A 23,811-nucleotide genomic window follows, 5' to 3' on the forward strand; every position below is an offset into this window, starting at 1 on the left:
TGATACACAAGATCTAGGGCTTGCTATTGATTGTACGGTTGGATCCACCACGATAACGGAACTAGATCCAAATCCAAAGGATCTGATCCCTCATTTAGTCAACAGACGCGTTATAAGCGATACAACTTAATATTCCATCGACCTCTTACAGACTAACCGTAATATATCTTGAAGTTTTCTCTAGAAGTCTAAATATCTAAGTCTTCAAAATGAGGTTCTTGAACTTTTTGGTGCTACACGTCTTTGTAGTCACTGCCTTGTCTATCAAGAAAAGACTCATTATCGACACGGACCTCTTATCATTTGATGATGATCCCTTGGCAATTGGCTTAAGCGATATACTTCAGAACTGGGGACAGGTTGAACTAATTGGAGTCATGTCAAGTATATATCCTCTAAATTCTAGACCTCGTGCTACGTAGCGTATGTTCATTAATACTAACAACGAATATAGGCGTCAATAGTCGATATGTTCCTCCAGCTATCGATGCGATTAACACTTACTTCGGGTATCCGCAGATCCCAATAGCGATCCGGAAGCCTGTTGACAACTTGGTATGTCATGAATCAAGGAAATGAAATAAGTTAAATTGTTTTTAATGTATTCTGCCACAGACAAGAGTACCAGAGTACCCAGAGTATGGAGCCTACGTTACGGGGCTGACCTATAACTTTACTGAAGATGTGCGAGATGGAACCAATACCCCTGATCCAGGTGCGGCAGTGATTCTATTCACCTAGATTTACAACGTGTAACGGACCTACGTCTAATATACAGCTTCGCTCGAACAGTTTCATCATACCGTTATCTCCTCTCCACATCAGCGGACGATTCTATTACTCTTGCTGTAATCGGGTTCTTCGATAATGTGTTCAACCTCCTCAACTCCGGCCCCGACCAAATATCCCCATATACAGGGGCTGAACTACTCGCTTCTAAAGTACACGAACTCGTCGTACAAGCTAACGACGTGGGATATTCCTATAACACGAACGCACATAACGAAACTCTCGCTCAAAAAGTGTTAAACTGGTGGCCGGGAAAATTGACATTTGCCTGGGATGGTGTTGGCGAAAACACCATCCTCGGCCGCCGCATTACCACTGAGCTAGACCCCACCAAGAATCCGCTCGGATACGCTCTGCGTACCAACATCGGGTACGACCAGGAGCACCCGGTCTGGGACGTTGCGGCTATTTACTACGCCGTATGCGGGCTAGACGACGTATTTAGATGGAAGTACCCGCATGGCGGCCGTGTAAACGTAAACGCGTCCGCTTTCGCTACCTGGGAGAACGGCACGGTTTCATGTCCTGGGTTACAGAACTCGATCGATTTTAAGATGCCTAATACGACATTTGCAGCTCGGTTAGAAAATATGCTGCTGTGGGAGCCCGGACAACATGTGCCGTACTGGAGGACTTGGTGTAAAAACTAAGCCGATATAAGGGGTATCTAAGTGTTTATCATTGGCATCGCTACCATAACATAATATACTTAAAGCTATTTTACTCCCCTCATATACCTACCAAGCACCTATGGCATAGAGATATCGTCATCTTAATCGCCATTCGTACTAATAAAGACGACTAGAACCGCCGTGAACCTACCAATAAGTCAAAGCACCCTTACGGGGGCCACCCTAGTGGGGGCCACCTTAAAAACGTAACGCGTTTGCGATGAGGTTTACATACGAATTATTATATAATTTTATTAGTTTTTAGTCAATTAAAAAATAAAACTTATTATTTAAATCCTCATTTTTTTACGATTTTAAAATGTTTACTTTTTTAACTTAATTGTATTGTGTTGCGGTAATAAACGACATTTTCAACGGTATATTTTTACGGTAAACGTTTAAAAAATACCTTATATTATAATATTATTTTATAGACCAAATATTAAGCTGTAAAATACAAAACGATTATTTAAAAAAACGTTAGAAATTATTAAAATATTAAGAAAAAAAATTAATTAATTAAGTTATTACGTTAAATTATATTAATTATACGCTTTTTTTATATCAATTTAAAAATATTATAAAAAGATTATTAATTTATAATTATTAATTTAATATCTTTAATAAATATTAATATATATAATTTTTATTTTATTATTTTAATATTAAATTAATTAAGGCTTATTTAATTAATTATAAATAAATTAATAAGATTATAATTAATAATATTAATATTTTTTTTAATTAATTTGAGGTTTTTAAAATTAAAAATATCTTGGTTAAATATATATATAACGTTAATAAAATGGAAATTATAAAAAAAGTTAAAAATAATAAAATAATTATTAACGAAATTTATAAAAAGTATATTATAATTAAAAATTATAATAATAAAATTTAAACATTAATTATTAAATGCATTAATGGTAATAATTAATTTTTAAATCCTTTTATTATATATATGATGGTTGTGTAACATTAAAGCACCTTACTAATAATAAGGTGCCTTTATCGCCAATAAGGAAGGAAGAAATAAGATATTTGATTTTACTGGGTAAAAAGGGTTGGATATTTATTATTATTAAAATATAAAAATATGTTATATTTAACTAACCTTAAATAAATTCTTCCTTCCTTAAATATCTTAATATATCAATTTTAATATTATTAATTTATTTATTATTACTTTATTATTATTATTATTATTTTAATTTAAAAATCTTTATTATAATAATATAAGTAATATTAATACTTTTTTTTACATTATTTTTGTAGTTTATAATAGGTTATAACTTTATTTTTTTATATAATTTATTTATATTTTTAATAAATTATTACAATTTAAACCTTTTATTTATAAAGTTATTATTATTTATATTATTAATTTTTCTTATTATATTTTAAAAAATATAAATAGAAAATTTAACATAAACATAAATTTACATTATATACAATTTTATTAAATAAGAAAATATAAATAAATTATATAAATTTTTAAATTATTGTTTTAATTAGATATTTATATTTAATATAATATTTAATTATATAATAATATAATAAAAAAAATTAATCCTTAAATAATTATATTTAAATAAAAAATAACATAGGCATTTTTTATATTAATAAATTTTAAAATTACCAATAATAAAATATTATATATATATTTAATTAAAAAAATAATAATTAAATATTAAAAACAATTTAAAAAATTTACGGTAAATAATTTTAAAATATTATCAAAATAATTATAATTAATATTATAGAGTATATTAATGTAGAAAAGTATTTATATAAGAAGATATAATATTAATTATATAAAGATATTTATTAATTTTATATTATTACATAATTTATTTATATAAAATATTATTAAATTAAAAATAATAAAAATAAAATGGTTTAATATATTAATATAAAAAATTTCAGTTTATAAAATTAAAAAAAAATTAATATATCTTATTATATATATATTTATATAATTATAAATATTAATATAATAACATTAAACAATTTTTAACTTATAAATGTTAATATATATAATTATACTTATAAAATAAATCTTAATATAAAATATTACGCTTTAAACTTCATCCTTTTTTAATTTATAATATATATTACCTATTTTATAACTAAAATAAATATTACCCCTTATTTTTAATTAATTTTTATTAATTTTTAACATTTTATTATTAATCTAACAATTGGGATTTATTTTCTAACTTTTTAACCAATTATTATTCTTAATATATATCCCCTTTCCCTTTTTTTATATACTTAATCTAAACTTATTACTGTAAATTATACTAAATTATTTATAATAATTTATATAATTTTAATAAAGTAATTAAAATAACATTTAAACATTATCTAACCCCTTTCCTTTTCTTTTATTAATTTAATAAAAATTATTTGTATTCTTTATAAAATAATAAAGATATAACCTAAAATATAATTTTAAATATAAAATTAATTAAGCGTAATTTCTTCCCTTAATTATAAGAAATATGTTTAAACCTTTTAAACCGCTACCAGATAATTTATATATAACGTTAATAGTTTTATTAAATATTAAATTAAATGGAAAAAATTAATTTATTAAAGATTATAATTTCTTTTCTTAAATGGTTCCATTATTTTTATAAATATTTAATCTCTTCGTTTAAATCCTTATATTTATTAATAACTAATAAATTTAAACCTATTATAATATTCTTCCGGTATAAATCTTTAATAAAATATACTTTTTAATTATTATAAATTATTTTAAAAAAATTTAAAATAATAAAAATAATTATATAAAAAAAATATATAATATCTTTAAAAATAAATTTTAATTCTTTTTAAATGTATATTATATAATAAAAATTTAATAAATATAATTTTATATTATATTTTCTATTATTTTTACCAAAAAAACAATAATTTACTTTTTTTATAATATATCCAAATATTAATATTTTATAAATATATATATGGTTATAAAATAATATTTTAATATAAAATAAAATAAGATATAATATTATCAAAATTAAATAATTATTATTTTTTATAATATAAAAGTTAAAAAAAAAATAAAAATAAATTTAATATAAAGGTATTATAAATTATATTTAATAAATTATTATTATATTAATATATTTTTAAACCTAACTTTAAAAGAAAATAATAATTTATTATAATTGTATATTAAATATATTATAATATACCTTAATTATAATATATATTATTCATTTTATTATATTATTTTAAAAAATTAATTAATAAATTTTAAATATTTATTAAAACATTTAAAAATTTTAAAAAAATATATTAATTTATGGTAAATATTAATAACGAAGATAATAATAATAATAAATATAATATTAATTAATATTATATTAATCAAAAATATTATTATAATAATAAAGGTGATAAATATAATATTTATTAAAAAATATTAAAATATTAAAAATATTATTATTAAATATATAAAAAAAAATATTAGTTAATTAAATATTTAGAAAAAGAATATAAAAAGGTTAAAGCTTAATAAAAAATTAAAAAAGATTAAATAAAAGAAAATTATATAATTTTCTGTTGGTAAGTACGTACGTAAATAGGAATAACAATAATAACAATAAAGCAATAGCAAATAAATTAATAATATTAAAATTAGTATATTAAGATGTCTAAAGAGAGAAGAATTTATTTAAAGCTAGCTAAATATAACATATTCTTATATTTTAATAATAATAGATATCCAACCCCTTTATTTAATAAAGTCGGGTATCTTATCTCTTCCTCCCTTATCTACGATAAGAGCACCTTATCATCAGTAAGGTGCCTTTATGTCAGTATCACACGACCATCATTTTCCTAATTAGATATAAAAATATTAAAAATTTTAATGTAGAAAAGTTTAAAAAATTTATTAAAAAAGAAAAAAAAGTCAAAAAATTAATATATAATTGCAGCTTATTTTTTAAATAAATCTTTTTAATATTAATTTAATTTATAAATATTAATCTTTGAAAAATCTATTAATAAATTTAATATTAATATTATATTTATCTTTAATTAATACGCAAAAAACGTATTTTAAGGTATTATATTAAATATAAAAGTAACGTAAATGTTAACCGTAAGTAAGGGTTAATATTAAACCTTTACTAATAAAAATTTAAAATATTATAACAATTTAAATATTAATTACGTTAATAAAGTTAATATATATTTTAAAAATGATTTGTTTATTAAATTATTAAAAATTATAATAATTAATACTTTATTTAATAAGGTAGATTTTTATATAATAAAAATGGATATTCCAATTTTTTTTTATTAAAAATATAGATTATTTAAGAATATACCTTAATAATATTATTAATTAATTAATTGGTAAAAATGACGTAATAATTAAAATTATATAAAAATAAAAATATTTATAATTTTAATTTAATAATATTATTTATTTTACGGAAGTAAAATTACGCCGTTTATATATACATTTTAATTATTTATTTATTAATAAGTTTTATAATTTATTTAATAAAATAAGATATAAGGTAAGTATTGAAAATTTTAAAAAAATTAATAAATTTTGTTATTATTATTAAGTTAAAGGTAAAACACCTTAACGTTTTAAATTTAATTTTAAAGATTTTAATATAAATTTTAATTACAAAATAATTATCAATATTATATATTTGGACGGGAAATTAATTTTTTATATAATCGATATAATAATAAGGTTTTAAATAATTTAATTTATAAAAAATATTTTTATTAAAGAAATTTAAGAAATATTTAAATAATATTAAATTAATATATATTTAAAATTACCAGATGTTTTTAATTATAATATAAATATTAATTTTAATAATATTAAATTTTATAATAAAGTTTATTTTATAAAAATTATTTATAATTAAATATTTATTAAAATATATTGGTTAATTAATAAAATAAAAAAATATTATAACTTAATTTAAAAAATGTATAAAATTATTTCCGAAAAAATATAAGGGTTAAAAAAAATTTACTTATAAATAATAATTAAAACTGTAAATAATATGGTAAACTTAAATAGTTTTATTTTTATTTTATTAATTTTTAACACTTATCCAAAAATTAATATAAATTTTTTTTTTATATAATTATAATTGGAAAAGGTTTAAGTGGTATAAAAGGTTATAATTAAAATTAAAAAAATTAAAACGTAAAAAATCATTTATAATACCATAAATACATAAAATAAATTAAATATTTTAAAAATATTACTTATATTATTATTTATTAATAATAACATATTAGTTTATTGTAAAAAAGATAAATAAAAAAAACTATATAAAATTATTATTATTATAAATAAAAATGTAACCATCATATTAAATACGTTAAAAGGTATTTTAATTTTCCGAAATATATATGTTAAATTATATATATAGTTAAAAAAAAGTTTTAAAATTTATTTACTATTACTACCATCTTAATTTAATCTTAATGAATATAAGGTTATATTTAATAAAAATTTAAATATATTTATTATAAATATAATATATATTAATATAAAAAAAAACAATTATATTTTCGTTTTAAAATTACAATTAAATAAAAAAATAATTATATTAAGAAAATTATATAAGGCCTTTAATATAAAAGAATTTAATATTTTTTTTACAAACAATATTTTATAATTTAAAATATATAATAAAATATTTTACTAAAACATAATTATATTTAAATTTTATATGGTTTGTAAAATTAAAGAAAAAAATATATTAATATTATATAAAAAATTATAACTTATAATATAAAATTATAAAAATCTTAATAAAAACTTTATTATAATATATATTTTAATAATTTAACGCATTAACCAACGTTTAATATTAACTTTAATATTTATATTATAATAATAAAATATAAAAGTAATAATTTAAAATATTACCATAACGTATATATAATTTAAAATTTTTATATAAAGGATAATATATATATGTTTATTTTTAAAATTAAAAAATAAATATTTTAAAGAAATGTTATTATAAATAATTAAACTTTTATATAAATTTATAAAATTAAATATATATTAATTTAAAACTTATTTTAAGTATTATTAAAAAGAATTAAGTATAATTTTGTTAGTATTTAATTTATATTTGTTAATTATAAAGTTAAATTAATTATTTAAAATTATTAGTTTATAAATAAATAATATATTAAATATTGGTATAACAGAATTTTTAGTCGAAAAGAATAAGGTTTTTGTAAAGGTAAATATTAAAACGAAATTTTAAAAAGTTTTGGAATTAGGTATAGTTGAAGATTTTAATAAATTATAAATTATAATTTATAAAAAAATAATTTTTACTATTTAAAAAGGATAAATAAAAAGGTTAAAAAAATTAAACCTAAAAATATTTGATATAATTAAAAAATTTATAAAATAATGTGTAAAAAATATTTATATTGCGTTTATTTATTAATTTAAAGTAGTTTTTAATTATTTTACGATAATGTAACATACAAAATTTAAACTAAAAAAAACCAAAATCTTTAACGTAAAAATTAAATAGCAAATAGATTATAAAAATTAAAACCTTAAATATATAAAATTAAATCCTTAAAACCTACGCTTATACGTTTTTATAAACAGTTTATTTATTAATAACAAAAATATAAACTCTTAAATTAGTTATATTATAATATTTAATAATAAGAGATTTATAAACCATAATAATAAAGTACAATTTACCGATAATATTATTTATTAATTTTTTATTAAATACAAATACGTTATACATAACATATTTATTAATAAGATTTACAGAATAGTGTAAGGTTTTAATGTGGGTTACATTATCCATAATATTATTAATACTATTTTAAACTAATTAAATTTTCTAATAATTTTTTTTGTTTTATATACGGATTTTTTTTTATTATATTAATATTTTATTTAAATAAATAATACTAATAAAAAGAAATTAATAATCAATTTTATAACTTTAAAATAATTATATAAAAATAGGAAAATTAATAATATTTAATAAATATATAGCAATTATAATCTAGCAGATATAATAATAAAGGCGTTTTTAAATAAAGCTATAAAAATATTAATAAAAAATAATTAAATTAATTTATGTTTAAAAAAAATAAATAAAACGTAAAGAAATTGAAAACAATATTAAACTAATATAATAATAAGTTGTTAAGGTTAATTATTGATATTAATATAAATATAAGCTATTATAAGAAATAAAAAAGAATATATTAAAAATGAAATAATATAATATATGTTAACGCAACTTTATTTATAAAATAATTTCTAATTTAAATTATTACGTTTTTATCCTTTAACCGTTATAAATATGTACGATTATGGATGTATAAAGTTATAAATACATAATAGTATATATCCGGACTAATATAAATATACGTTAATATAAATTTTAAAATTTTATTTGTTTAATTATATTTTATAATTAATTAATTACAAAAAGAAAATAGAATAAGTGATGGTTGTATAACATTAAGGCATTTTACTAATAATAAAATACCCTTATTACTAATAAGAAAAGAAGAAATAAAATACCCAATTTTATTGGATAAAAGGGGTTAAATATTTATTATTATTAAAATATAAGAACATATTATACTTAACTAGTTTTAAATAGATTCTTCCCTCTTTAAATATTTTAATATATCAGTTTTAATATCATTGATTTATTTATTATTACTTTATCGTTATTATTATTATTCCTATTTATGTACGTACCTACCAATAATATATAAGTAAATATATATAATAATAATGATTTTTTAATAATAAAAATGTTAGATTTAAAGATTAAAAATTTATTATGTTTTTTAATAATTAAATTAATAATGATATTATATTTAAATGGTTTTATAAGGTTTTTTTAAAAGAAATAAAACTATTAAATTATTAATAATAATAATTATTAATTTTTAACGGTTATGGTAATTATACCATAATAAAATTCCTTTAAAAATATTTTATAAATAAAATTTATATTATTTTTATCTTAATATATTTATTATACATTTTACAAATTATTAACATAAATATATTTTTATTAATAAAATAAAATTATTATTATAAATTTATTAAAATATGTTAATTATATTATATTTGATGGTTGTGTGACATTGACATAAAGGCACCTTACTGATGATAAAGTACCCTTATCGTCGATAAGGAAGGAAGAGATAAGATACCCGACTTTACTGGATAAAAGGGTTAGATATCTACTATTATTAAAATATAAGAACATGCTTTACCTAGCTAGCTTTAAATAAATTCTTTTTTCTTTAAATATCTTAATATATTAATTTTAATACCATTAATTTATTTGCTATTATTTTATTGTTATTATTGTTATTCCTATTTACGTACGTACCTACCAATAATATTTTTAATTTCAGTAAAAAAAAATTTATTATAACTTATTAAATAATACGAAAAAAATATTTAATTAAATATAATATATTAACTGATTAAAAAACTATAAAAATTTATTTTAAAAATTGAAATAAGCTGTTAAATTATCGGTTTATACTTTAAAAGGCTCTCGATATTATCCCGACTTTTTTAAATCTTATTTTTAATTTAAAAAAAATTTAATTTTATTGAAAATATAGCTTTAATCCTTTTAATAATGCTTTTAAATTTATAAAATATTAATATTTTAATTAAAAAATTATTTAAAATTAATATAATATTTATTAAATTTATAATAAAATTTTTATTTAATAAAATTAATAAAATCCTTAATAAAATTATTATAAAATTAATTATAATAAAAGTTTACGTTAAATATTTAAAAAAAATATTAATAAATATAAAATTATAAAAATAACGTAAAATATTATTTAACTTAAATTCAACATTTATAAATATTAAAGTTATTATAAAAAAAAGAATAATTAAAGGTTTAAAAATTAAATAATACAATTATAATTAATAATTTTAACACTAATTTAAAAAATAAAGTCTTATTAATTAAATCGATAATAAAAGATTATATCGTCGTTAAAATATAATAAATTATAAATTAATTAAATTTAATTTAATTAAATAACGTTAAATTAAAATTAAGGTATTTATTTTAAAAGTTTAAAAATTTAAGGTGGCCCCCATTAAGGTAGCCCCCGTAAGGGTGCTTTAACTTATATCAGCATTTATCTAATTTAAACGGCATGTAAACATATGCAGCCGTAGCAGAAAATAATTCAGACCGTTTAGAATCTGCATTGATTAACGACAATACCAATGAGAATGCGGATGTGAAAGCAGCCAAAATGAGTAGTCTTCTCCACATCGACTGTACGAGATATAGAACCGATATAGCTGCAATAGGTAACAGTGAAGATAGCACAACGCTTAGAACCTTGGTTGGGAGAAGCAGCTGGCTACCCTCAAAGCGAACGATATCATCACTCTCTTGGAAAAAAGTTCCAAGCGCCTTATATTTCAAGCTGAGGTACAATTCCACTAAAAATAGTGAAATCTTGTCAAGCTTCTCCACAGGACCGACAGTGACAAGGTCACTTGAGATTTCTGCGTCAGACCATGTTGTGCATTCCTTTCCAATTAGAAAGACACGTTTTGAATTATCGTCTAAGATGTGGTTCAAGACTTTCAAACTCCGCTTGGACGGCTTCTCGAAATGTGCAACTGTGTGCTGTTGGATCAAGGCCTCGTCTACTATTCGATTAGGTAGCGGAACGACATTAGGGGGGCCAGAATAACGCACTATATTCCTTCAATTTATTTCTCAGCTGTAAAAATTGGGCCCAAACCTCTGCGTCTTTCTGAAGTTCTGCCCAGTCATGAGGGGACCTCTCTCTCATATCTTCCTTTGTGCTATTTTGGATTTCCGCCTCCTTTTCTCGCCATAACTGTTCTAGATGCGTCAATTCGGCCTGGAGGTACAGAATATTCTGATAGTTAAGAGATGAGAAACTACGAAGTAAGGTAAGGTCAGATGAATTTGACATGAGATTCGCAATTGCGGCATATCCGATCATATCCATATCGAGCAAATTGAACAAGGCGGCAAGTGTAAATATAATTCTTAGTTAGAAATTGAAAATACATAGAATATCAACGGTCTAGGACAATGCTCTAGGTTAGAAAAATATAACTAAACAGTCCCATATTTAGGACTTAGTCTTTATGAGGTAGGTATGCTATCCAGGCACATGGTGTGATGCGTTGGCGCCAATTACGAGGTATTTACTCATCACAAGGTTGATACTGTGCTCGGAAGTATTAGGCCTATGTCACAATAACTACCCAAGGTACCTACCTACCTAGGTACGAAGTCAATAACTTTGAAGCATCGAAATATTTGATTGGGTTACATATAGAGGGGTCATGCATGTTGAATGGATGGGTTACTATGCGGTTAACATAGCCACGCCATAGCCATGATACCATGATATTCAATAAGAATAAGAGCATACCTCATATTATTATCATTTGTATCTCTAGTTTCGTCGTCGCTAAGGTAATCCGAAATTATACCTTTCAATGATCTCTCAATAATCATAAATATCAACTCTCAACCTCAGCGTAATACCTCCCCATTCAAACATTGCCTTCCCACAATGGCTAACTTAAAAAGACCAAAAAAGCAGGATTTTGCATGAAGATCTTTATCTGATGAAACAAGCCCCGGCGCGGAAGCTATCTCCGATGTCGATTCAGAACAGCTCGATAATAATACCGACCCAGGATCTCTTTTTCGAGAGTGAACAGGCGGGATCATTGACATGTCTCATAGAAGAGCGGAGCGTTCTAGAGTCGGAACAGGATCAAAGGTACCGGATGAGAAAACATGCGAAGGAGCAACCAAGCGTGCGCCGGGACGGCGCATCGTACGCCTTTATCCTGCAGCCAACTCAGAAAAAAGAACAATCACAGGCTTAAGGGCTACAATCCTTGCCGTATCCTGATTCACAAAGGTCTCAATCGAGTGCCCGAGGGTCTTCTAGCTACTAGTTCAAGTGGTCCTAGACCAACCGTGTCTCGGGTGAAACAGATCATCTCTTAAAGAATGCAGAGGACTAAAAGGTAGCTTGCTATGGCGGACTAGTATAGGGGCTGCTTTATATAAAAATTCGTAAAACATTCCGAAGAATACCTCCTATCTGCGAGTACCTATGTACAATTTTAAGCCCCTGAATTCAAATTGTTATACCAAGATACAAAACATTTGGGAGCTTGTGCTATCCACAGCTGGAATGACAATGTCGGGGATAAGGAGTAGCGCGAGGGAAAGTACCGTAATCAGAGAACTCGTTAAAACTCGAAGCATATTTTCTGAGAAGACGAATATCTGGCCCCATCCAGATGTCTAAAACTTGTCAGCTTGTAAGAAAATTCGGGGGGTTGGTATTCGGACCTTCTTAAAGCATAGCATGTAACAACTTTATGGAGATAGTTTCAACAAGTAATTCTAACCATACCATTCCGTAGTCGTGGCCGCCAACCGCACAGAGATCCAGTTCATGAAGAAACCTCGTTTTTCTGCAGTAAATGTTGCCTATTCCGGTGACCCAGTTCCGGAGACCGGAGATATTCCTATCGGAAGCTACCGGCAATCGAAGAACCCTCACGTTTATTTCTAGAAGTGCATCTGCTAGGCATTCGGTAGGAAGTCCCTAATCCCCGTTAACATCTTCGGCGGACCTAGCAACTTACCATACTTCGCGAGTGCGCGGCCAAGCGCTTCTAAAGTGTCGCGTCGCGCTTCATTTTTGTCAGCCTGGAAGGTCCCTAAAATAACGGTCGCTTCTCTTGAGCGTCTATCTGTTGAGGCTCAAGTTCCAATTCAGAGACGCGGTTCTGTTTCGTCCGTTGTAACCGCGCTCGAACCGTAGAGAATCGGCGGGCAATGCTGAATGCTGGGTGCGTCCCTATGAGTACTGAGAACTGCGGGTAGCCAGGAGCAGGCCGATGGATTTGAAAGCAGTGAACGATAATTACTAATGGATTAATACTGGTAAAGGATTCCACTGACGGTATAGTGACTGTAGCATAACAAGAGGGTGGATGGCGTCGGCCCAGCGCTTCAATATCCATGATACTCTCTGTGAGCTTTGGACTTCGACTAAGTAACCCTAGATCAATGCCATGGGGGCTAATATTCGTATTTCGCAGTACTTGCTATTAAGATGAGTGTTAAGACTCATAATAAGTAATGATTAATAAGTAATGATTTGTGTCGGGACGCGCCAATTCCTGACATGTGACATATTGGTTTATGATACCGCTTTAAATAGATGCCAGAAGAACAATGCTGTCCAAAAGACATTGCCTCCGCTTATGACCTGGCTTCCCTCCGCTTTCTAGTAATATTACTGCTCGAAGTATACAATATTATCGTAGCGATGCTGCCGCGAAATTATTATGAACTTGTTTGACTTGAGGTCGCTGGTGTATCTACATACAAGAAGTCCTTACCTTATTTACCCTCGAGTAGACCTGGCATTGAATCGCACCTCAATTGCAACCCGATGCAGAAAGCCCAACCAAATTTGATAACGACTATGACTTGCTGCCCTGAAGAACCTAACAAGAAAGGGACATAATGCAGAGGTGAGTTTACATAAGGGAGTTTTTATAGCTGCGGCCCGACGCATAATAATAACCCCTTTAAGTGCGTTGACCTAATCGTTGACAGGGAGCATCCTTAGGTTGCAGAAGATAACGTAAATACCCGTGTTACATCTTAGAGACTATTGTAGCAGTACGGCTGAGAATGGTATATCCTTTGAGGAGGTATACCTTCAAGAGGAGTGAGTTGAAGATGTCGCGAGGTGAAGCAAGAAACTCTAAGCCAGGTACCCATGTCGTTACATATACATACATACATAAAAGCTTGGGCTATGCGTCTAGACCACGGATCAGCTAAACTATTAATGGTGTAGCTCAACTTACGCGAATAGTGTACATATGTATCAAATAACTAGGTCCACTTTGAAAGATATTTCCTCTGGTCCGGATTATGTGATACATATAAAATACCTTAGGTACATGTACGTTCAAAGGGAAGAATTAAAGTTAGCGCTAAAGCACTTGACTTGCAGGTAGCCCATGTGCCAATTGAAATTAAATCAATATACTTACGTAATGTAGGTATGTACTCTACTCTTACATCACGTACATCAGAGGTTAGTACATCCGAGAGCTTGACCGTTTAGTACCTAATCGGGTACCCGCCTAGGTAGTGTGGGAGGTATGTACATAGCTACCCCAGCAGAAATTAATGGCCGGGTCTTGGCATTTTACCCCAAATTCAACACCACATGTTATATTCAGATAAATACAATAAGAAAAGCCATAGAAAATCAGAAAAATGATAAGCTGATTATTTGACCTTTATTATTAAAGATAGTTTATATACTTTTATTATAATTATTTCACGATTTGGTTTGCATTTATAATCGTTGATTATTCGACCCGGCTATTAATTTCCGCTGGGGGCTGGGCCTTCGGGATGCGAAAATAGTCCCCTCTCGGCCCGGATGCCTCGGGCGGTATATATATGTACACTATGCCAATAAGAACCCCTCACCCAATAAATCCATACCACGATGTAACCTTGTTCAAATACTGCGGCTCGACAAGTACCAATATGCCTAAACCAAGAAGGTGGGTAGTCCTCATAGGTCTAAGTTTTTCCCTTCGTAAAGATCACTAACCTAGAGCGCTCGAACGTATTGTACAAAAGGCCGGTACTACCTAGTTGAATATATACCCGTCGTTAATCTAACGGGAAGCACAACTTAGACCTGCCAGCTCCTGATTCGTCTGATGAACGTCGAGTCGCGTATTGGCTGATTCTGATATTGGCGGTGAGGGCTAGTAACAGCAGATATTTACGTCATATGGGGCTTGACAGGGGCTTTCCGGATTACCGGGTATTAGCGAGACTTCGCCCATGGTAAGCTATTTAGCGGTTGATTCAACGTTCTATGTATGTATTGTTAAAACCACAGACGTATGTAAGTGGCCCTCAACGCTGTGAGTGTTTTTATACGCCAATTCTACGAGAAATAGCTCTTCTAAAGGATTCTCCGAGCCTTTCCTAAGCCAAGACACGTATCACGCGGAGGTACTAAATGTAGTATAAGCCAGGAGGTAGTAGGTATGTAGTATGTAGTATGTAGGTAGCAGTATAAGGGTTGTAATAGAAAATGTACGCATGGATCCCAAATAACCCCACCTAACTACGGATTAAGCCGAGTACAATACAAAATACCGTTCTAGCAAGTCTTTACTCAATTTATATGAGTATTAGATAACGTCGTATCCTATAATGCCAAATAGGTTATCGTAACTTCGATAATTCGGTACAGGGCCATAAAACTCATCCTCGGCCTTTGGATCCATCAGCAAAATAGAGGACTCATTTTGACACCCTTGTCGGGTGACTGATAGGATTAAATGTCCTTCGGTCGTCAGCCACATCCTTTGACAGATTTCCTCGAAAGATTACATCGGTAGTCCCCCGAGACGACTTCGATTTCACTTCAATACCTCACTGACAAGATGGCGATGAGTCTTTCCTCGCTTTACCTATCCTTCTTCGCTGCTTTCGACATAGTGCTAGCAACTAGCCTCAACGTAACGGCTATCGGCGCTAAGGATGGCAATTCCCGGTTTGAATGCTGGGAGCTTGCCGCTCCATTTGTCTCATCCAGCCAAACGGGTATCGCCGGATCACAGACTACGTTTTTAGGGGATGTTACTAACATTACGTATAACGTGATCCCGGCGGGTTTTGACAGCGGAGTCCATAATACACCTAGGAACCAGTAAGTGTTTTATACTTCAGTATTTAGAAATACTACCTAGTCCCAGGTAAGGCTTGATGAGTAGAGTTCTCACATAAAGCAGATGGATTGTTGTCCTCAATGGACTAGCGGTTATAACACTACCGGATAATAGTTCTGTCACCGTCACGACGACACCGGGAGAGATGGGTCTGCTATTTGCCACGGATACTTCGGAGGTCAGCCGCGAGGGCCATGGCAACTATTTCCCGGGTGTCTCAGAAACCATCTTTATGCAGATCCCAACGAAGGACGGCGCGATTCCGGAGCATAAGGTGTTGAATGATGATCGCCCTTGTAGTCCGAACAAGTACACGGCGCTAAGGGGGTGGGCAACTGGTTAGCATTTTGCTTGTGGAAGACTATAGTGGGATACGTTAGTTATGAGGGAGGTTTTAGTAATAACCATCGGCAAGCGGGACACATGTTGATACCCAAGCTATCTACCACATTGACTGGAAAGAGATCAGGTGGGAAGCTTAAATATACCAGCTACAGTTGGTCAGCGTGAATGGTGGCTTTTTGAATCACGTATTATAGAGCGTTGAGGCCTTCGTATTGGTGGACTTTAGCTCATACGGGCACGATTTATATGAATGTTAACTCGGGCAAAAATTATTGTCCGATTTGCATTGGCCTAAGCTAGCATTTTAATTAAAATATTATACAGGATTTGATTCACAGGAACGAAATTAGAAGAGCATTCACGCTTGAGGTCAGTTTAAGTGCCTAGTATAAAATATTAACGAACGCGTACCCAATACTTCCGCATCAGACTCTTATAAAGTCGATCTGCACCCTTCAGAAAATGGTGGTGCAATATGTACTCGTTTCCGTGTCAATTATTACTCCCTAAACCTGACAGAACTCGGAAGCGCGCCTGGCACGGCCTTGACCTGTAGTATCACATCCCGTATTCGTGTCTGGGCATGATGCTGAAAAGAAGGATGCGTAGCCAACGCAAGAGAGAGCAGGAGAGCTAGTACTATGATGATAAAATGTTCAAGTAGGAATCCGCTGCGCGCTCCTAGGTTTACGCCGTTCTTGGGAGCTAGGGGTCCAACCATCTTTTTGATAGGTTCAATAGCGTAGGAACGGGCGGCTTTCAGACCCCGCGGCATACCTGGGAGTCCGTCCATACTCCAAGCGTTTTTGAGGGCCCAGTAGCGGTCCATACTCTCTTTCTCGTTACCTTCGAGGAACTTGTCTTCCTTGCGTTTGAAGAAGTCATTTAAGGTAGTCCGGAATTCCTTGAAGTCGAATATTGGCACCGAGTAACCGCATGAGGTGCCGACTTGGTGGATGTCTACTACGATGACCGACCGCGTGCCTGGGAGGACCTCGATATTCTCCCTTTGCACAATGCTGTCAAACTCCGGTGTTCCATTTTCAAGTACGCGGCCTTTGCCCCAAAGCCTCATGATACGGGGCGGCCCTTCGAAGGCATTGAATAGTATAGTTACACGACCGTTACCCGGCTCCAGAAGATGTGATATAGTCTTGTTCAAGGTTAGTTAATTGCATGATCTCTTGATTGAAGAAGCCATAGCAAACCTCATTTCCACTTCCTGTCAAATCCAAGAACCAAAAAGTTTTAGTGTCGGGGACACCAAAATACTGGCCCCCTTTTGGTGAAAGATTAACATGTCCTTTCCCCGATAGTGGTGCTGTAGCTATCCAGAAAACCTTCTGGGCCAACATCCAATCGATGAGGCTTTGTTTTGGGATTTCTTCGAAATATGCGCCCATGATGAATGGTGATGACGACTCGGCTCTCCGCTACAGCGTAGATATGATCTGTCAATAGAAGGGCTGTGAGATTTTCAATCGAGTTTCAATAAAAGGGTGGGGCCAGGCTTATAAAAACAATTCTACCTCTAAATGGTGATGATTACTATATCTTATGGTATTGGAGAATTAGATCACAGATCCAACGTTGTATATTAAACTAGATTGAAAAAGGGAACCTTTGAGCTGCCCGATAGAGTCCCTTTACGGAAGCCGAGGATTGCCGGTGCGGAGGTGATCCACCAACGTCCGAGCTCCCGTCTTGCCGTTTTAGAGAAGTACAGGTTTTTAGATCTTAGGCAAACTAGCCGATATCGGCCTTGCTTTACATTCGAACCTATATTTCCATTGGTTAAGAAACCTATCTCTAGGTTAGTAAATTAACACGTAATTATACAATTGGCCAGACAGAGATATAAGCAATGCATACCGTTAACCTTTCAACCTTATTGAAATCGGTAATAGTAAACTTATCTTGCTTGTCATTCCCACAATGAGACAACTCTTTCGTATAGCAGTTGAATCTGATCTACCATGAAACCCAAAATCAACTATACTATAGTTCCTAGGCTGTTCGAGGATTTTAACTTTACCCGGAGTCCAGAGTTTCTTCGATTGTCTAGACTTCCACTCCAGTATTCCAACGGTAAAGAAACTCGTTATATCTAGCCCTCAGATCACCTTCTCCCTTCCGCGCAAGAATGAAAGCGCCTTAAATGTCGGCACAGGACTGTCGGCCTACCTATAAATACGAGATGTCTTGAATAATTAAATTACAAGAAAAGGGGTGCCTATATTACCTGGCTAGATTATATACCTCATATTCTTACTTACTAAAATACCTCCCAATAAACCCAACAGCAGTCTCTTGACCACTCATTTAGCATCAAGATGATTATATTAGAGAAGAACGCCGTTATGTGGGCGACCTCCTTGCTAAAGAGGCAACCCCTTGATTATGTTCCGTCGAGACCGACTAATCTAAACCCTCAATCTACCCAAGGTAGCAAAACAAGTGCTTAGTGAACTCCCCTTCACTACCTGAGTAGTTACTGCCCAGTCAATATACACAGCCCCAATAGGGCTCTAGAACGGCTTATCACTACCTACTACTACTGTCACAAGTTGAAAATGAAAAGGAATCGGATAGTAATGATAATTCCGCATCTTGATTGTCAAAGACAACTTTACATATAGAACGCACATCAATACTCGCATCAGCAATAAATTACATAACTCGGAGCATTTCATAGAGCGACTACAAGATGGTTCGCTTTCAACCTTTAGTTGGTCGTAATATATCGAAGATTCGTGCTTTCTAATTAAATAGGTAGGTAATGGCGCCGTTGGTTCTTTGATAGAATTACATCCTAGCGATATGGGCATCCCTTGCATGTAGGTAATCCTACCCGCGACATCACTAAGAGATTATTTCACTTCGTAAGTTATTAAATTAGGTTTTGTTACTCTTTCCTTTTACCGCTACTTATAACCTCGGCTTTACTATGATCGGCGACGAGCTATTCGGTGCGGGACATGTAACCACGACTGGGCTGGTTGCCTGTGCCAGTGCGCTTGTCTATCTACTATTCAAAGGCTATCAAGCCCGGCTTACGTTCTACCGTCTCCGCCAGCAAGGAATGGTATGATTGTCTGATTCTTCTCGCTTTTGCTAGTTCTAATGAGATTGCCGCGTAGCCGATGCCACCATGGAATTCCATCCTAGGACATCTCCTTGCCGTTCCACCAGTTATGAAAACGCTACCTGAAGATACACAGCAGCCTGATGCCTTTGAGGCTCTGTGCCGTGCGAATGAGAAAAAGGATGCCGATTCCATTATCTATCTAGACATGTGGCCGTTCGCTGACCCTATGATGGTTATTTGCTCACCCGTGCTTGCTATGTAAGCTTGCCAGGAATACGACTTGCCTAAGTCGCCTATTCTGCATGCCTTTTTGAATCCGTTAGCTGGCGGCGCAAACTTGTTCACCATGAATGGGCCCGAATGGAAGCGTTCTCGTTCACTCTTCAACTCAGGCTTTAGTGCCAGCTACATTTTACAGCAGACGTCTCATGTTGTAGATGAGGCTGAAGTCTACGTCGATATTTTGAGAGAACATGCTCGAATAGGTGAAATGTTCTCTCTAGACGATGTGACTTGCTGGTACATGATGGATGTTATCGGTGCCGTAACCTTAGACTCGCGACTCCATTCTCAACAGCAGTTCAATCCCCTAGCATCGGCATTGCGCCGGCAAATTCGTTGGCATGTCCTTGACAACGAGTGGAATCTTCTAATTAGATGGAACCCAGCTCGCCCCTTTGTGCAATGGTACAATAGCTACCAGATGAACAACTACATATCCCAGGAACTTGACAAGCGGTATGCCGAATGGACCGAGGATGAGACAGCCGCTTCGTCGCGCTCTATCATCCATCTTGCCTTAGCAGGTTACATGGCCCAGCAAAAGGACAAGCCGCGCCCCAAGAAACTTGACCCAGCTTTCAGGGACTGGGCCACAGTGCAAATACGCCTGTTCCTCTTTGCTGGCCATGATTCTACATCGTCTACAATCTGCTATTGCTTCTACCTCCTACAATCTCACCCCGAAGCCATGGCCAAGCTTCGCGCCGAGCATGATGCCGTATTCGGTACTGTCATTACTAAAACGGCCAACACAATGCACGAACAGCCCCATCTACTCAACCAACTCCCCTACACCACGGCAGTTATTAAAGAATCCCTACGTCTCTTCCCTCCTGCGTCCGCGATGCGTGGCGGCCAACCCGGCGTATATCTCCAGGACGACAAGGGCAACAGATATCCGACCGAGGGAACAAATATGTGGATTCTACATTCAGCCGTACAACGCAACCCGAAATACTGGCCTTCAGCAATGAAATTCATACCCGAGCGCTGGCTCGTGGAGCCGGGCGACCCACTGTACCCCGTTAAGGGGGGTTGGCGCCCCTTTGAGCATGGGCCGCGAAATTGCTTGGGTCAAACTTTAGCTATGCTCGATGTGAAAATCACACTGGCGCTTACCATGCGTGAGTTTGACATTAGGCATGCGTATGATGAACGGGATCGCTTGCACCCTACGAGCAAGGTTAAGAGTGTTAACGGCGAACGCGCTTACCAGACGCAATCCGGAGGGGCGCATCCTGCCGATGGTTATCCGTGTCGGGTCAGCTTGAGGAAGTAATGGCTTTGGATAAAAGGGTAGTGTTTTATCTATTGATATTGTTATTCTTGGAAAAGCTAGATATTTATGTACTGATCAGTTAAACGCTGACGTACCGCTTGTATTCAAGATCGCCTCATGTGAGAATAGGGGTCGTGGAAAGTACTTGATAATGCGAATACCTCTTGGTTAGTTGCCACTTAATAGTCAACATATAAATTTCTTCTCGAAGCTTTTGATATTTCTGGCTGTATTATGCATTCATAGAATACATGAAGCTCATATATTATGCGTCTCCATGCCCTCAAAAGCATATATGTCCGATAAACCCACTACCTACTACAACTACGACACCCCAGGTAATGAATTAGAGGACCCTGATTCATTCACAGCATACCATAAACCGACCACCTCATGTCCAGATCACCGTTGCCTTACTAACTATTGGGTTGGCCCCGTTCCAGTATGTTAACGACGACCCTTGAAACCTTCCAAACTTCAACGAGGAGGAACTCGACTACTTGACAGCCGTACTAAGTACATATTAAGTACGAAATGCGAAGTCTGCTATCCAGTCCGTTCCCTAATAGCCAATCTCTTTGCAATAGTCGACCTCCGGCTCGAAGAAATCCTGAATGTACACATTGCCTTCTGCCATATCTTGAATCTCTGCTATACTGGGAAGAATACCTGGAAATACGGCATTGATTCGAGCACGGTCCCACCAAACAGTTTCATCAGGAAGAGGCTGAAAACCAGCATATTGAGGGTTATGCTGCTCTGAGATGATCGTGAAGTACCAGTTATCACATGATCCGTTTTCTTCCTGGGGAAATCTCGCTAAGAGGTGGTCCATGTTGAATGATCGAACCATGAGGTTTCCTCCAACAGGTCGCAACCATGTGAAACCAGATTCACCAAGTGCGAAATAACAAACGCAACGGAAGAACTTCTGGCCAGCTTCGATATTGGCGGCATTGCGAGATACAAACTCGTCGTCGGCTAATTTATCAAAGCCACGTAATCCCAGAACGGTATACCACTCGTAGTAAGCTGAGCCTCCCATCATAATAAGTCCTATATATTTCCTTAGTATTATAGGAGTATAATGTAGCCAGCTTGGACTTACCTCGGCTGACAGCATTATCAATAAGTTTGTCTAGGAAAAGACAGGAAATCGCTTCGGCGATTCGATTCTCCCATGGTGCGAAATAGTGCCAGAGCATCTGCCATGGTCGTTCGTTATCCTCAAGCTCGTCTGGTTGGGTAACGTAGAAAGGGAGAAGTTCCCGAGATATCTCCATACAATAGAAAGTAAGCTGTACTCTGCCAGTTTCTGTGTTTGTAGGTTTTGGAATTGGGTGGCCCCGAAAGTAATGGAAGTACATGTCCGACGTTGTTTCCTCCATGAACTTCAGAGAGAATTTCTCCACGATGGAGTGGAAAGAAATTAACTCCGAAGCCAAGGAGAAAGAGAAGTCTTCCGGGTAAATCAATGTCTTGTTATTCCGATTGAGATATCTGCGGCCAAACTTGTGTATCTGATCCAAAAGCTCACCACGAGAATGTCGGGGCAATGTTGTTCCCCAGTCGGCACGTCTTGCTGCGTGTAAGGCCATAGCCCATGGGAGGGCGTCACCTAGAGCATTTGTAGTGATTGCTCGAAGAATGAAGCCTTTGGAGCTCTTGTTGATATCGTAGAATTCTTTACAAGTAGTGATAAGTGCGTAAAGGGAGGTGATATTGAGGTTTGCCATGACATATCTCTTCAGCTCACAGGGTAGGCGTAGGAGGGGGCTTCGGGATGTGAATTTGTCTTGGGAAGCCATTTTCTGTTCAGAATATAACGATGTAAATGGACAGAATTGGCTAAGGAAGTGCAAAAGACACAAAGGAGAAAATAAATGCCTTAATGATGAATTTCAGAGTGTGAAGAAATTCCAGAGCAATACTGCCGAATGTAGGCGGCGATAAAAAGTTATTGAAGGCGGTCAACGCGTCGACGCGTCAACACGTCAAGAACTTCAAAATGCCAGGTAGGAAGCAATGCGGAAGGAGCATGCTGTCTTTGTAGCGCCTTTTATTCAAATATGTTTATTCAGATATTAACGTACCTACCTAACCTAAGGTATCTAAGCCATCTGAGTCACCTTAGCAATGCTACACTTTGCAGATTGTCCAACTCATTATAATTATTATCTTGGGTATGCTACTTAGGTAGGTAGGTACTTGTTTAATAAAATAAATATTGTTACTGGCCTAGATATTACTTGATTGTAACTTAGGGACTTAAATACACGTAGACCTCAGACAGCCAGCGGTTTCCTACTTTATATATAATTAAACCTACTTACCAGCTTTTACTTATAGCATTGCCGTGAGAAGTTTATATTAACCCGTCTTATTTCTTATCTGGATAGTTTAATAGATGCCGTAGGTAGGTAGTTAATAATACCTAGTTGACTAGAATATAACATATACCCTTTTTAGGAGACTAAGTTGCCTAACCTAAGGAGTTGCATAC

General features: G+C 32.1%; 7 protein-coding genes across 7 annotated transcripts; 3 read left to right on the plus strand and 4 right to left on the minus strand.

Moving 5' to 3' along the window:
* Positions 1 to 1,758, plus strand: F4813DRAFT_365733 (uncharacterized protein). The gene is made up of 4 exons (XM_049243952.1): positions 1 to 384; positions 455 to 555; positions 616 to 715; positions 793 to 1,758. The coding sequence occupies exons 1-4, from the start codon at positions 210 to 212 to the stop codon at positions 1,437 to 1,439; spliced, it is 1,023 nt and encodes a 340-aa protein (XP_049097880.1). The 5' UTR covers positions 1 to 209; the 3' UTR covers positions 1,440 to 1,758.
* An 8,738-nt stretch (positions 1,759 to 10,496) lies between these two features.
* On the minus strand, positions 10,497 to 11,677 carry F4813DRAFT_365737 (uncharacterized protein). The gene is made up of 2 exons (XM_049243953.1): positions 11,225 to 11,677; positions 10,497 to 11,172 (listed from the first exon to the last, which is right to left on the minus strand). The coding sequence occupies exons 1-2, from the start codon at positions 11,502 to 11,504 to the stop codon at positions 10,643 to 10,645; spliced, it is 810 nt and encodes a 269-aa protein (XP_049097881.1). The 5' UTR covers positions 11,505 to 11,677; the 3' UTR covers positions 10,497 to 10,642.
* Positions 11,678 to 13,042: 1,365 nt separating this feature from the next.
* Positions 13,043 to 13,951, minus strand: F4813DRAFT_148805 (uncharacterized protein). The gene has a single exon (XM_049238928.1). The coding sequence runs from the start codon at positions 13,555 to 13,557 to the stop codon at positions 13,252 to 13,254; it is 306 nt and encodes a 101-aa protein (XP_049097882.1). The 5' UTR covers positions 13,558 to 13,951; the 3' UTR covers positions 13,043 to 13,251.
* A 1,669-nt stretch (positions 13,952 to 15,620) lies between these two features.
* F4813DRAFT_365742 (uncharacterized protein) lies at positions 15,621 to 16,932 on the plus strand. Its single transcript, XM_049243954.1, has 2 exons — positions 15,621 to 16,295; positions 16,378 to 16,932. The coding sequence occupies exons 1-2, from the start codon at positions 16,030 to 16,032 to the stop codon at positions 16,655 to 16,657; spliced, it is 546 nt and encodes a 181-aa protein (XP_049097883.1). The 5' UTR covers positions 15,621 to 16,029; the 3' UTR covers positions 16,658 to 16,932.
* F4813DRAFT_365746 (uncharacterized protein) lies at positions 16,933 to 18,285 on the minus strand. The gene is made up of 3 exons (XM_049243955.1): positions 18,189 to 18,285; positions 17,868 to 18,110; positions 16,933 to 17,812 (listed from the first exon to the last, which is right to left on the minus strand). The coding sequence occupies exons 2-3, from the start codon at positions 18,060 to 18,062 to the stop codon at positions 17,159 to 17,161; spliced, it is 849 nt and encodes a 282-aa protein (XP_049097884.1). The 5' UTR covers positions 18,063 to 18,110; positions 18,189 to 18,285; the 3' UTR covers positions 16,933 to 17,158.
* Positions 18,286 to 19,606: 1,321 nt separating this feature from the next.
* F4813DRAFT_381764 (cytochrome protein) lies at positions 19,607 to 21,308 on the plus strand (the record flags this gene model as incomplete). Its single annotated transcript, XM_049245715.1, has 3 exons — positions 19,607 to 19,744; positions 19,800 to 19,994; positions 20,037 to 21,308. The coding sequence occupies 3 exons, from the start codon at positions 19,607 to 19,609 to the stop codon at positions 21,306 to 21,308; spliced, it is 1,605 nt and encodes a 534-aa protein (XP_049097885.1).
* Positions 21,309 to 21,870: 562 nt separating this feature from the next.
* On the minus strand, positions 21,871 to 23,116 carry F4813DRAFT_397852 (uncharacterized protein; the record flags this gene model as incomplete). Its single annotated transcript, XM_049247982.1, has 2 exons — positions 21,871 to 22,364; positions 22,417 to 23,116. 2 exons carry the CDS (start codon positions 23,114 to 23,116, stop codon positions 21,871 to 21,873), a joined length of 1,194 nt encoding a protein of 397 aa, XP_049097886.1.
* Positions 23,117 to 23,811: the final 695 nt, after the last annotated feature.

This window comes from Daldinia decipiens (assembly GCF_022478715.1).
Source record: "Daldinia decipiens strain CBS 113046 unplaced genomic scaffold F4813scaffold_26, whole genome shotgun sequence".
Lineage (NCBI taxonomy): Eukaryota > Fungi > Ascomycota > Sordariomycetes > Xylariales > Hypoxylaceae > Daldinia > Daldinia decipiens.